Consider the following 14,729-nt stretch of genomic DNA (forward strand, 5'->3'; position numbering starts at 1 on the left):
TGATGTATAATAACATAATAATTTGTGCTAACGTTTTGAGGACATTATTAAAGACCAGAGAACTTTAAATGAATGTTCATTTAATGCTACTGGAGTAATGTTTGTTCTTAACTTTGAAAGAACCTTGCCCAGGATGTCAGCCAAAATTCTGAGAATGTCCTGTTAGCTGGGGCTTTTTGGTCAAATTATACACTTCTTATTTTTATATCAATCTGTTCTATTTCTGACATTAATTTGTTGACAAAACATTCTTTTCATAGTCTTCTAGCTCATTCACACAGTCTTTGGCAAACTGGTAGCAATATTATTGGCTTCCATCTTGTCCTGCCATGCACACCATTCTTGTTCAGTCCCTGATGGTGGACTCCTGGACAACCTTAGCCGATGCAAGAGAGGCCTGTAGATGCTGATATTACTCTGGGGTTCTTTTGGAACCATCTGGAATCTTGCTTGTGGAGTGATTTTTGTCATTCTATGTTACTCCTAGTTAGAGTAACAGTGATGTTAATGTTCCTCCCTTCTTCCATTTTAAAGACCAAACTCCTTAGTTCTGCAACCTTTTCCAGCCGCAAACTCATGCAGAAATGAGTTTTTCTCAAGACCATAGGCAATCTACATAAACTGCATCTCTTGCCGGGAAGTACCTTAAACAGTCCTACTAAACGTGATAGCTGAATAATGACTAACTGGGAGACACTTAATATTCAAGCGCCATTCACAGACTTAAAATCATGAAAGATCAAAAGTCACCTGCAGTGCGGCTCTCTTTCGACCTCTGCTGTTGACTAGGAATACTGCATTGCAAAAACACATTTAGTGCCTACTCATATACAGAAATTAGCATTTTATAACATTCAGACTCTGATTTTTCAGGTCTGTAATAAAAAAAAAAATTGAGAGAGAGATTTTGTACATTATTGAAGTATTACTGAATTTAGTTGCATTTCCCAGATATAATAAAACACTGCTTTTCTATTTAATTTAGACTTCTAAAGTACATAGTACATTTTTTTGCATGTCATCATGACATTGCTTAAGACATACAAACTTGTGTAAACAGACAGCAATCATTTTTTGACTATTCAACTATCAATCAACAATAAAGCTGTATTTAACAGTCTCAGCTAATTGGTTTGAGGATACTGGTTACAGTTTAACATTTGATGTCAATAGAGAATTTCAAAACAAGGACATTTAAATGAAATAAAAATACGTAAATATAGTTAAATGTGGAAATGTTTTACTTGTGTTGGTTAGATGCTTTGAAAATAAAGCGAATACAATTATGACACAGTGTCCATATTTACACATAAGAATGAATGCACATCTGCTCTGTTAACATTGAGACACTGTGCCAAAATAAAGTCGATGACATTTAATTCTGTATGAAAAAAGAGTCACTTTTCACTTCCCTTTACTTACATTTGTGTGTTAACCACGACATACCTATGCAACCTCATACATCATTACCAAAACAAACCTACCACGCGTGTTATTCCCGCAAACGTGACGTCACGACAGCCACTGTTTTGAATCCCTGGAGCGCACGAGCGCGTTCTCAACTCCAGTGCTATTCTTTAAGAATATTTGCCAGACACCTCTAGCCTTTTATTGGCGTCGTTTAAAGATTAAGCAGCACTCACTTCAGGCAGGAATTTGCGCTCGAGCGGAAATGTAGTCTGAGAGGCAGCTCGGGAGGCGGAAGTGAGGTTAGAGCAGCAGTCTGCTCCGTCCATGTTATTATTGTTATTTTGGCTGTGTGATGGTTCACGGACGGCGGGCAGCCCGGGATTTCTCCGGTTACCAGCGCAGACACGAACGGCTCGCAGGCCACACGTTACAGCTGCGCGTCTGTTTCACGATAGTTTGATCGCCAGCGTTGACAAAACGCGCAAACGTCGCTGTGCGCAGCGCTTGCCGAGGACTGCCTTTATTATTGCCACTGCAACAGACATGAACGGCATCACCAAGAGCAGATTTGAGGTAACTCATATCGAGCGAACTGTGATATTTTGCCCGAGGAAATGAAAACGGGCGGTGGCAGGCTGTCTGAGCGATGACAGTGTGTTTAAGCGTCTGTTTGTGTTGGTGGGCGCGCGTGAGTGACTGCGTTCGTGTCTGCAAGTGTACGGTGTGTACTGTGTGTGTGTTTTGGACCGAGCAGGGCTCTATTTTTACGTGCCGTGTTTAGGCTTTTGTTCGTCAAGGGTAATCCCGTCCTAACACAACGACACCAGCTGACCGTGTCAGCAACGGGCGCTGCGCCCGAATCCGTTTAACGTTAGAGTTGGCCGGTGTTCTTGGAGTTTAGATCAGGCTGATTGGCTTGCTGACGTGCCCTGAATGCGAGGGCTTGAGAAGATGTCACAAAGCAGCAGTGTTATCTAAGACACTCGCTGATGCTATTTGTCCTTCTTGTGCAAGTGTTATGGGTGAAGTTGCACCAGGCCGAGGCGTGTCTGAACCAGCTTTGAGCATATTGATTGTGCATGAGCATAACTGGTGCTGTGTGGGCTTTATTATGTAATTCATCTGTGTCATGTCATATTGTCCAGGTGTTCTCAAACAGTGATGAGGCCCCAATCAACAAAAAACTTCCCAAAGAGCTTCTGCTCAGGTGAGCCCATCAGAATTAATGACTCTTATTGCAATAGATGGCAGATTACGTTGTAATAAATTTTGTGAATATTTATCTGCTTGTCTATCTCCGTATCGATCATGTATCTATCTGTCTGACTGCCTTCCTATCTATATGTTGGTCTGTCTTTCATTCTATCATTCCAACTATCGTTCTGTCTGTATGTCTAACTTGCATATCTATCTATCTATCTATCTATCTATCTATCTATCTATCTATCATCTAATCCGTCTATTAGATGATACATACTTCTGTATGTACTGTCAAAACATTACAGGAAGTGAGTAGAGAGGGGAAAAAGCAGAATAATAAACAAGTAATCAAAAATCTGTTTTTATTTCAGGATTTTCTCTTTCCTGGATGTAGTTACATTGTGTAGGTGTGCCCAAGTATCCAAGGTATGTTCAACTGCTTGTTTAGTTCAAATTAAACGAAACGGTCTAGTATTAAAATAGGTTTCTAACAATGCTTCCTCCTTTTCTCTGTGGATAAACAGGCATGGAATGTTCTTGCATTAGATGGAAGTAACTGGCAGAAGATCGATCTATTCAACTTTCAGACAGATATTGAGGTGAAAAAGCAACTGCAAATGTTTGGTTTTTGATTGCAGATACAGTCTTGTGTGTTATCAGCTTTTACTTTGTATGTTTTAGTATTTCATCAGTAGTATTTTGCTGTGTGATTTAAATTGTCTGTGGGCGTTATTTGTGTGGGATTAACACTGGGTCAGTAGGCTTTTCTACGGAATCCATAGACTGTAACGTCATTCCTGATCCTCTGTGCCTGAGCTCTCTCTCTCTCTCTCTCTGTGTCTTTCTATTAGGGACGTGTCGTGGAAAACATCTCGAAGCGATGTGGGGGTTTTTTGAGGCAGCTCAGTCTTCGGGGCTGCCTCAGTGTGGGAGATGCCTCCATGAAGTGAGCCGCATTACTTAATGTTAATTAAAACATGCACTGTAGGATTGCGCAGTTCATGCAATAATAAAATTGTCCAATCAAAGTATAAAATAACATTTGGCTGCATTTAAGCAACTCAAAGTAGCAAGTTTTTAAAGCTATATCAGTAAATCAGTTTTTGTCATTAACTGGCTGTGATTTGTGGTGTTTTGTAAAGCACTTTTGAATGGCCCTGCCCATTATGAAAATTATTGGTCCCTTTCCATATAATTGCATATTATATATCAAATATCTTTCCAATAGCTTATTGGATTGTGAGGCAGTTTAGCTTTCACTGTGACAAATATCTTGTTGCTGGAAATGTCATATTGCGGCTGGTTAGGAGATGGTGTAAGGATTATTTGTTGCTTTTGTTGTTTGCACCGTTTACGATTTTTATTGTGTAGTTTTTCTTTTTAACATTGTCAGCTGAGAGGTTTCATTTGATTTGGCAGGACCTTTGCTCAGAACTGTCGCAACATTGAACATCTGAACCTCAACGGCTGCACCAAGATCACAGACTCCACCTGCATCAGCCTTAGCAAGTTCTGCTCCAAACTTCGCCACTTTGACCTGACCTCCTGCGTTTCCATCACCAATCATGCACTTAAGGCCTTAAGGTGGGGGCAGTCATAAGGTCTTGGGGACTAAATTTAGGGCTGGGTTATTTGCTTTGATTGTGTAATTAATGTTAAATAGCTTGATGTTTATTAGACAGAAAACTGATGTCCTGAGTGTAAAATTGCTTCATTTTGTCAGGAGTTAAAGACTCCAATTTTAAACAATTGATGACCTTAAAGCTAATACATATGGGGTAAAAAATAAAAAATTGTGATTTTGATTTTATGGAATCTTTAAAACTTAACTGGGGAGAGTTAAATCAAAGCCTAGTTTTGATTTCATTGTGTCAGGAGGTTGGCTTTGTTAATGATTATGAGTCTGTCACCTCTCTCACATTTATTTTTTTTTATTGAATTTTTCGACAGTTGTAGTAGATTATTCTGTATGAGCTGTTGAAACAGGAAATTCGGAGTGTGAATATTAGAGACTAAGAGCAATTATTAACTCATTGTTAGACATTTGAGATAATTGCTGTTTATATTCCCACATCTTAACAGTGCATGGTATGGTTTGAAATTCAAAAAGTACATTTTAAAAGGTTTGTTCATCTTCGCAACACAATTTAAGATATGTTGGATGAAAACCGGGAGGCTTGTGACTGTCCCATAGACAGCCAAGTAAAATACACTGTCAAGGTCCAGAAAAGTATGAAAAGCATCATTAGAATAGTCCATCTGCCATCAGTGGATCAACCGTAACGTTGGCAGTCTATGGGAGTCTATAAATCCTCCCGGTTTTCATCCAAAATATCTTAAATTGTGTTCCTAAGACGAATGAAGCTTTTACGGGTTTGGAACGACATGGGGGTAAGTGATTAATGACAAAATTTTCATTTTGGGGAGAAGTATCCCTTTAAGTTATTTTAATGTAATGGCAATGTATTGGTAATTTTCTGTGCAATTAAAGTGAAACGACTGAACATAAATATAAGAGCCTGATAAAAATGCTAATTTTTAAAGAAAATTTCAGATGGCACTTAGAGGCTTTTGCATCTGAACTCTTCATTTATTTTATTATTATTTAAAAGTTTTGGAAACAAATTTGAGTGGTTTATTTATCCTCATAAAAGGAGTTTATTATAACTGGAAAAACAAGAAAAAAGGTTAGCGGTTTAAATGTTTATTATTGATTTTTTTTTTTTAAATAACATAATTTTGGGTTATTTTGTGTTTGCTAGTTTTGGATAATGCATGCGTGAATGGTGTTTAAAGGGATAGTTTACCCAAAAATGTAAATTACCCCATAACTTACTTCAACTTTACCCTGAAGCCATCCTATGTGTACAGGTCCTTCTCAAAAAATTAGCATATTGTGAAAAAGTTCATTATTTTCCATAATGTAATGATAAAAATTTAACTTTCATATATTTTTAGATTCATTGCACACCAACTGAAATATTTCAGGTCTTTTATTGTTTTAATACTGATGATTTTGGCATACAGCTCATGAAAACCCAAAATTCCTATCTCAAAAAATTAGCATATTTCATCCGACCAATAAAAGAAAAGGGTTTTTAATACAAAAAAAAAAGTCAACCTTCAAATAATTATGTTCAGTTATGCACTCAATACTTGGTCGGGAATCCTTTTGCAGAAATGACTGCTTCAATGCGGCGTGGCATGGGGGCAATCAGCCTGTGGCACTGCTGAGGTGTTATGGAGGCCCAGGATGCTTCGATAGCGGCCTTAAGCTCATCCAGAGTGTTGGGTCTTGCGTCTCTCAACTTTCTCTTCACAATATCCCACAGATTCTCTATGGGGTTCAGGTCAGGAGAGTTGGCAGGCCAATTGAGCACAGTAATACCATGGTCAGTAAACCATTTACCAGTGGTTTTGGCACTGTGAGCAGGTGCCAGGTCGTGCTGAAAAACGAAATCTTCATCTCCATAAAGCTTTTCAGCAGATGGAAGCATGAAGTGCTCCAAAATCTCCTGATAGCTAGCTGCATTGACCCTGTCCTTGATAAAACACAGTGGACCAACACCAGCAGCTGACATGGCACCCCAGACCATCACTGACTGTGGGTACTTGACACTGGACTTCAGGCATTTTGGCATTTCCTTTCTCCCCAGTCTTCCTCCAGACTCTGGCACCTTGATTTCCGAATGACATGCAAAATTTGCTTACATCCGAAAAAAGTACTTTGGACCCACTGAGCAACAGTCCAGTGCTGCTTCTCTGTGGGGAATGCGGCACCTGTAGCCCATTTCCTGCACACGCCTGTGCACGGTGGCTCTGGATGTTTCTACTCCAGACTCAGTCCACTGCTTCCGCAGGTCCCCCAAGGTCTGGAATCGGTCCTTCTCCACAATCTTCCTCAGGGTCCGGTCACCTCTTCTCGATGTGCAGCGTTTTTTGCCACACTTTTTCCTTCCCACAGACTTCCCACTGAGGTGCCTTGATACAGCACTCTGGGAACAGCCTATTCGTTCAGAAATTTCTTTCTGTGTCTTACCCTCTCGCTTGAGGGTGTCAATGATGGCCTTCTGGGTTAACCTCTTACCCATGATTGCGGTTTTGAGTAATGAACCAGGCTGGGAGTTTTTAAAAGCCTCAGGAATCTTTTGCAGGTGTTTAGAGTTAATTAGTTGATTCAGATGATTAGGTTAATAGCTCGTTTAGAGAACCTTTTCATGATATGCTAATTTTTTGAGATAGGAATTTTGGGTTTTCATGAGCTGTATGCCAAAATCATCAGTATTAAAACAATAAAAGACCTGAAATATTTCAATTGGTGTGCAATGAATCTAAAATATATGAAAGTTTAATTTTTATCATTACATTATGGAAAATAATGAACTTTTTCACAATATGCTAATTTTTTGAGAAGGACCTGTATATGACTTTGTTCTTTCAGACGAATCCAATCGGAGTTATATTTAAAAACTTCCTGGCTCTTCCAAGCTTTATAATGGCAGTGAATGGCTGTTATTTTTCAGTAGTCCAAAAGAAGTCCAATAAAGCACATCAATCCATAATAAAAACTTGGCTTGGCTCTGCAGGGTGAATAAAGGCCTCCTTTAGTGAATCAGTGCTTTTTTTTTTGTAAGAAGAATATCCATATTAAAAATTTTATAAACACTAATCTCTTTCTTGTTCACAAAAGAACACTGTTCTGGTGGATGACGTAGGACGTCAGCTTAGTGTAAGCTTCGGTGACAAGTGACAAACATAGAAGTGCAGAGGAGAGAGCAAAACAAAACACTGGACATAAATTACAAGTAAAAAACAAGGATTTGTTAAGAAAAATGGACTTTTCTCTCATTTTCCTTTGCTAAAGTAAGGAAACTTTGCTTCCTATGTTCCTGTAAACAAACGTTGGTTCTCAGGAGACTTGCGCTACGCCTACATCCTATGTCATCTGCTGGAACGGCGTTCTATTGTGAACACATGTATGACGGTTAGAAGTTAGAGATTGTTTATAAAGTATTTAATATGGATATTTTTCTTATAAAAACGCATCGATTCGCTACAGGAGGCCTTTATTCACCCCCTGGAGACTTTTTATTATGGATGGATACGCTTTATTGGACTTCTTTTGGACTATTGAAAAATAACAGCCATTATAAAGCTTGGACCCAGGACATTTTTTTTATATAACTCCCAATTTATTCGTCTGAAAGAAAGTCATATACACCTAGGATGGCTCAAGGGTGAGTAAATCATGGGGTAACTATCTGTTTAAGTTATTTTTTAACATTTTGTTTGCTTAATATTCTCTTATTGGCTCTTTCTGTCTGCTAGTGAGGGCTGTCGGATGTTGGAGAATCTGAACCTGTCCTGGTGTGATCAGATCACAAGTGATGGCATCGAGGCTCTCAGCCGTGGCTGCACAAGTCTCAGAGCTCTGTTTCTGAGAGGATGCACACAGGTGCATACATCTATACAAGCACACATTTATACAAAACACTTTGAGTGAAATCATTGACAGTGTAACATAATTGTTAAATGTGCCATTTCAGCTTGATGATACTGCACTAAAGCACCTTCAAAAGCACTGTCCTGAGCTCATGACAATCAACATGCAATCATGCACAGTAAGACTTTGACTAATTACTATGTTGTTGTTAAATATTGCTAATGAAAAACAAATACACACAATGTAAATTTGTTGGACATAACTAAGATGCTTTATCCATCTTGCAGCAAATCACAGATGACGGCTTTGTGAGTTTGTGCCGCGGTTGTCACAAACTCCAGATGGTTTGTGTGTCTGGCTGCAGCAACATCACAGACGCTTCTCTGACTGCCCTCGGCCTCAACTGCCAATGGCTCAAGTAAAGCTTTCTTCGTCTGTACGCAGATAAGCACACATACCCACACAGAGTCCTTCATTCACATTGCATGTGTCTTCCTCAGGATCCTGGAGGCTGCTCGCTGCTCACATGTGACTGATGCTGGTTTTATTGTTCTTGCCAGAGTGAGTAATCACACAAACACCCCAAAACATTGGATTTAGAGAGCATGCTTTGTGTTAGAAGACATTGCTGATGTGAGAGGATTCCTAAACAAACTATGCCTTCTGTTGTAGAATTGTCATGATTTGGAGAAGATGGATTTAGAAGAATGTATTTTGGTGAGTTTAAAATTCCTAACTAGTTATTTGGTGTATCGTTCCTAGTCATCATGGATGAGTTGTATTTTTTTGTGCATTGAAGGGTAAAATGTAGTTATTTTTATTAGTATCTTCAAATAAATAATGATAAGAAATAATATGTAATGTGCTATAAATTTATTATAGCTGATAATATTGTAAATATTAATAAAAAATAAATATAGTCTATCATTCAAAAGTGTGGGATTGGTAAGATTTTTGAAATGTTTTTGAAAAAAGTTCCTTATGCTCCTAAAGACTGAGGCTGTATCCGAAATTGCCCCCTATACCCTCATTCACTATTCCCTAGGTTGGTCCACTCATACAGTTCACTTGAAGGAGTGAATGAAAACGAGTGAGTGAATTCGGACACGGAGTGTACCGGAAGGACTGCCGCTTTTGCATAGTTTGCTTGCTGTAATAATCATTTGAAATGGGCAGCTCCAGTAGTAAGATTAAATGATTTACCTTGAACTCTGTCACGGAAATTATGTATAAACCCTAGTTAAACAATATAAAAGTCAATTTACAATGAATATTACGCCGTGGACGAGCTCATTGTAAAATGAATGGATGATTCAGTTGCGGGCGAGACAGACTTGGGAATTCATTCGGCGCGCTACTCTCACTGTGCATTATGGGTTATCTCTAGCCGTTGAGTGTACATCGGTTGTACACTCGTTTTGCGGTGCATTGTGGGATTGAATGAGTGCCCTCGAGAACGTTCACTATGGTTTTGGACGCCACTAAAAATGGCTGTAAAAATCTCAGTAAAATGTAATTTATTCCTGTGATGGTAAAGCTGAATTTTCAGCAGCCATTACTCCAGTCTTCAGTGTCACGTGATCAGAAATCATTCTAATATGCTGATTTGCTCTAATAATTTTTTTTTTTTTCGGAAATTGTGATTTTATTTGAAATCTCTTTTGTAACATTTATTTTCACTTTGATCAATTAAATGCATCCTTGCTGAATAAAGGAAAAGAATCTTACTAACCCCCAAATTTTGAATGTTGTTGAATTTATATGGGGTAAGTTGTCACAAGGCAGCCTACAACCAAATTTAAACAGTAAAACAACTGAAACAAAGAAGTAATGTAAAACATTAAAAAATGTAAACAATTTATCCTAATTGTTTTTTTTTTCTAAATTAATTTTTGATATTCTAATTAATCATTAAATATACTAAATGTATTTTATAACAATAAAAAGGTGAAAAAAACTTGTACTACCAGCACAGGTCAAATTTTCAGTAAAATCTACCTCTACTATAAAGGCAAAGTATTCTTATGCTTTCTTTTTACTGCTGTTGAGCTGTGTCTGTTTCCTTGCAACAATATATCCTGATTAGTCAGCATACTAATATTAATGTTCTGTGTCTGTATGTGCCATTCAGGTGACTGATAACACTCTGGTTCAGCTCTCAATCCACTGCCCTCGGCTGCAGGCGCTGGTGAGTGATTGAGAGAGAGTGTGTGGGAGTATTGCTTCCATGCTTATTTATGGCTTTCTATAAAGGAATTATAAAGCATGTCCATTTGTTTTCTGAAGCTCACTCATTGTAGCCTGCTCACTTCGGCATATGTGTGTGTGTGTTTTCTAGAGTCTGTCTCACTGTGAGTTGATAACAGATGATGGAATCAGACACCTGAGCAGCAGTGTGTGTGGTCAGGAGCGTCTGCAGGTCGTGGAGCTGGACAACTGCCCCTTGATCACAGACATCACACTGGAGCATCTCAAGAGTTGCCAGCGTCTGGAACGCATTGAGCTCTATGACTGCCAGCAGGTCACCCGTGCGGGCATCAAACGAATCCGGGTCTGTGGAAAATAATCTCTAGATATGTCACAACTCCCACACATAGTCTCAAATGCAACAACCACACACAGACAAAAATGATCTCCACTTATGCACAAACTCAAATATGCGGTGTCTGTTGACAGTGCCGGCAAGTGTAAATACTTATGAGTACTTGACAGCAATAATCAGTCACAAAAATATGTGACTTTTTTTCAGTTTCATACTGATTACATTACAATCTGTAAACCTCTACAATCAAATGTCAAAAGGTGCCTTTTTTTTAGTTTCATGGGTTGCTGTGTCATTTTGGGAGTAAACTGTGAACTGTTTTGTTGTACAGCAATTTGTGTCAATACCAATTGTGGTTACTTGCAGTTGGGGCCAGTTTTTTTTTTTATACATATTTGCACTTTTCTAATAAATCAGTTGGCAGCAGTTTAATACAGAGCCTGCCTATAAATGCTGTCCCCTTGAACGTTAAATTCAATGTAATTTCTTCAATATTTTTTGTATCTAACTGTTCATTCTTAATTGAGATTGTTAATTGAGACATTTTAGACTTATTTTAAGAAAAACAAACTTTGCATAAATGTATTGAACGCTCAGGAAACAGGAAATATTTATTTATTAAAGTGTTTTACCACCATTTGGCTTTAATACAGATTCCAGCCTTGTTAGAATAGATTCATACAACTTTTAAATAGTTTCCAGGTGATTGTCGTTTATCAGAACATCTGCCAGTTGTTTTAGAGGTGTTGGAGGAGGGAATCGGGTTCTCATTTTCTCTCAAAACCCTCCCACAGTGGTTGGGTCACATGATTTGTCTAGCCAGGGCAGATGTTGAGTTTCAGTTTGGTCAAAGACATTAGATGCACAAAGATGGTGCATTTCTATTACTTATGAATGGGAGAAAGTGCGACATGCAATATGGCGGAACAGTACTGCCTTCTAAATCACCAATCCGTAAAGTCATTGTGTTGATGATCGAATCATTTAATGCTCTGAAATGCATGCTTAGGATTGCACATGTGCATCAGCTGGTTTTGACACTGTTTGAGCATAAGAAACAACATTAATGTGATGGTGGTCGTCAGATTTTATTTGTAATTTCAAATATGAAATTTAATCGTAAACTTGGTTTTGGAGAACTTTATGTTTCCCCGTTCAAAGAGATAGGAGCTGCTCTTACATGACTGAAATAGCTGCCAGAGAGGCTTTATAAACATGGCCGCTGAGTGAAATGAATTGCCTTAGAGGGACTTTGGTTTGGTGCTATATTGGAAATCTGGAAAGTCACCCATTTCACCCATGGCTTGTTCTAAGTACCATACTGATAAGCAACCTTTAAAACATCGACAATAAAAAGATGAATAAAAGATTAGTTTTTTCAATGTTGCATACATCAATTATATTAACCATTATAATAATGGGTGTTTATACACACACACACATACATTATCAATAAATCTATAATTGAAATTGTTTTATTGAAGCAGTCTTATTTTATTCTATCAAAAAGTAGAAATAAAACTATTAAAAATATTGGTTAGTAATGGACTTATCTTGCTTCACTAAACAATATTGCTTTACTACAGACGTATTCTATTTAATTCTTCCATTAAAATTATTCTGTGTTAATCTTGAGTTTTGGTCTAAACCAAACCTGACAAGCGATAGGATTTAGTTATTTTTAGATTGTAGAGAAAAATGACCTAATCCAGTTGTTATGTCATATTCTGCCTTCTGGCTCATCCTGTTGTTGTTGTTTCTCCTGTAGGCTCACCTTCCTGAGATCAAGGTCCATGCTTACTTTGCCCCGGTCACACCTCCTCCTTCAGTGCACGGAGGTGGTCAGCGTCTCTGCCGCTGCTGCGTCATACTCTGACAGAAGGAGGGGCTTCTGGGAGATCCCATAGAAAGTCAAGCTGTCAGACAACCTCTAAACTCTGCCGTGCCTCTGCTCCACACCACTACAAGACGCTGTGTGGGGTTGTGGCTACGGGAGGCATGGCTTGTTCACTGAGCGGTTGCCTGGCAGCAGCATGGACCTGAACAAGTTACGCAAAATAAATACAAGCAACGTGACATACTACGTACATATGATACCACCTACTGGATATACAAGAAGAAAAATCAAGGAGCTACCATGTAAAATATTTCATATTTGGATATATAGTAAACAAATCGAAGGAAGTACTTAAAGCATTATGGAACTACTGAATATAAAACCGATACGCAAACAGGATTGAGGCATTTTGATGCCGTTATGATGACTACACAGTGTTTACATCCTGCTCCTCTTCCTCAACCAATAGGAATGCTTTCTCTCACAACGAGAACAAATAGAAAGAACAGAAAACGAGCAGCAGGGTGCAAGTCTCTGGAGTTTTGTAGGATACGCCTCCCACCGATTGATCATGTGACTTTCTCGAACCTGAGAGCAGGAAGCTTTGAGCGTTTCTGTCTGGTTTTGCGCGCGTGTATGTGTGAGAATGTTCAAGTATAGAAAACAAAATATAACACTACAATGAATCAACCCATATTAAAACTGGTGTAAAATGTTTTTTTATTTTCTGTTAGTGCTCACGCTAATTTTGAGAGGATGAAAATTTACCTGAGCGAGCGAGGGGAAGAGAAGAACTGCGATTGTGCATGCGAGATAAAGTGGATTTTATTCCAGTGTGGAGTTACAGTACGTCACAAATGATGTGAATGTTCAAATTTAAACAATATTCTTGTGCTAAGGAAGGGTTGGGGGGAGGGGGGTACATCAGGAATAGGTTATCATAAGTTTCACAATGTTTCAGTGCAATATTAAAAGCTCATGCGCATGTTACTGTGGTATGTGACAGGATTAAGAACACTCCGTATTCAGGCATTTGCTCAATATTTCAAAGTATTCTCATCACATTGTCCCTTCCCTGTATATTTACTGCCATTTACACTTTATTAAAGGCATAGTTCACCCAAAAATAAAAATTCTGTTATCAGTTTCCCACCCTCATGCCATTCCAAACCTGTATGCCTTTTATCTGTGGAACACAGAAGAACACATTTTGAAAAAATGTTTTTGTGTCCAGTCGATATTGTTTGGACTGCAACATTCCGCCAAATTCCACATTTTGTGTTTCATTAAAGAAAGTCATACTGGTTTAAAACAACACGAAGATGAGTAAATGATGACAGAATGTTCTTTTCTTTTTTCTTTTTTTTTTTGGTTGAACTAGATCATAATATGTAAATAATGTATACAAAGTCAACAGTATACAGTATATACGCCAAGATTAAAATATCAAAATTTAAACAAGCAATCATGATTTAAAGTGATGCTGGTTCTGCAAAAAATTTAACTTCTGTTATCTTCCCAGCCTCATTTTGCTCTAAAACCTGTCTTTATGTGTGGAACAAAAATGGTTAGTCTCAGTCCATATTCACATTCATTGTATAGACCAAGAGGCAATGAAGAAGAATGGTGAGAAAGAGTTTCATTTTGCCTGAAAACTCCTTTTGTGTTTCATAGAATAAAGAGAGGTCATACAGGTTTGGTACAAAGTGAATAATAACAAAAATTTCATTTTTGGGTCAACTGTCCATATAAGTTTGTCTCTAAGTCTCATGCATAAAACTGATATTCAAAATAGGTCTGATGCATAACATTGCATATTTAAAATCATGAGTTTTGCTGATGAAAACAGATGCTGACTTGATCATCGACGCATTGGAAAAGTTTTTTGTCAGTGTGAGTGCCTTTCATTTTGCAGCTGGAGAGAGGGGTGGGTTACAGCCACAGAAATGCTCAGGGCTGCGATGTAGTTCATATTTTTTCTCTTGTATTCCCCCTATTTAAGTTGTTTTTTGTCATTGGGATATGATGATGGTGAAGAAGTGCGTCATCATTTCCTGTCAGTGTATACACCAGTGATTCCAGTATTCTTTATCTCAAACATGCAACCACTTTAGAAGGCAATGCTAAACCTGTCTGCGAAATGAAGTTTGTTCAGAATTGTTCTGTAACAGTTAATCGGTTCCCCTCCTTCTCTCCCATATTTTTTGACAAAGATAAAACAAGTTACCTGAATGTCTTTGTGTTCTGGTTGTTAATGTGACATTTCTTTAAATAAAAGGTCTGAGCAGTGTGTCACA

At 38.2% G+C, this 14,729-nt stretch overlaps 1 protein-coding gene across 1 annotated transcript; it reads left to right on the forward strand.

The window, feature by feature from the left end:
• Window positions 1-1,516: 1,516 nt before the first annotated feature.
• Window positions 1,517-14,729, forward strand: fbxl2 (F-box and leucine-rich repeat protein 2). Its single transcript, XM_042745398.1, has 14 exons — window positions 1,517-1,983; window positions 2,556-2,617; window positions 2,982-3,036; window positions 3,135-3,209; window positions 3,462-3,556; window positions 4,030-4,194; window positions 7,939-8,065; window positions 8,157-8,231; window positions 8,341-8,471; window positions 8,554-8,614; window positions 8,726-8,770; window positions 10,185-10,241; window positions 10,392-10,604; window positions 12,364-14,729. The coding sequence occupies exons 1-14, from the start codon at window positions 1,735-1,737 to the stop codon at window positions 12,469-12,471; spliced, it is 1,518 nt and encodes a 505-aa protein (XP_042601332.1). The 5' UTR covers window positions 1,517-1,734; the 3' UTR covers window positions 12,472-14,729.

This window comes from Cyprinus carpio, chromosome B19, assembly GCF_018340385.1.
Source record: "Cyprinus carpio isolate SPL01 chromosome B19, ASM1834038v1, whole genome shotgun sequence".
Taxonomy (NCBI): Eukaryota; Metazoa; Chordata; class Actinopteri; order Cypriniformes; family Cyprinidae; genus Cyprinus; species Cyprinus carpio.

Coding starts and splice junctions, on each gene's coding strand:
- fbxl2 (XM_042745398.1), top strand. CDS start 1,735: ATGTTATTATTGTTATTTTGGCTGTGTGATGGTTCACGGACGGCGGGC. Junction 1,984..2,555: donor TCACCAAGAGCAGATTTGAG/GTAACTCATATC, acceptor CATATTGTCCAG/GTGTTCTCAAACAGTGATGA. Junction 8,066..8,156: donor TTCTGAGAGGATGCACACAG/GTGCATACATCT, acceptor GTGCCATTTCAG/CTTGATGATACTGCACTAAA.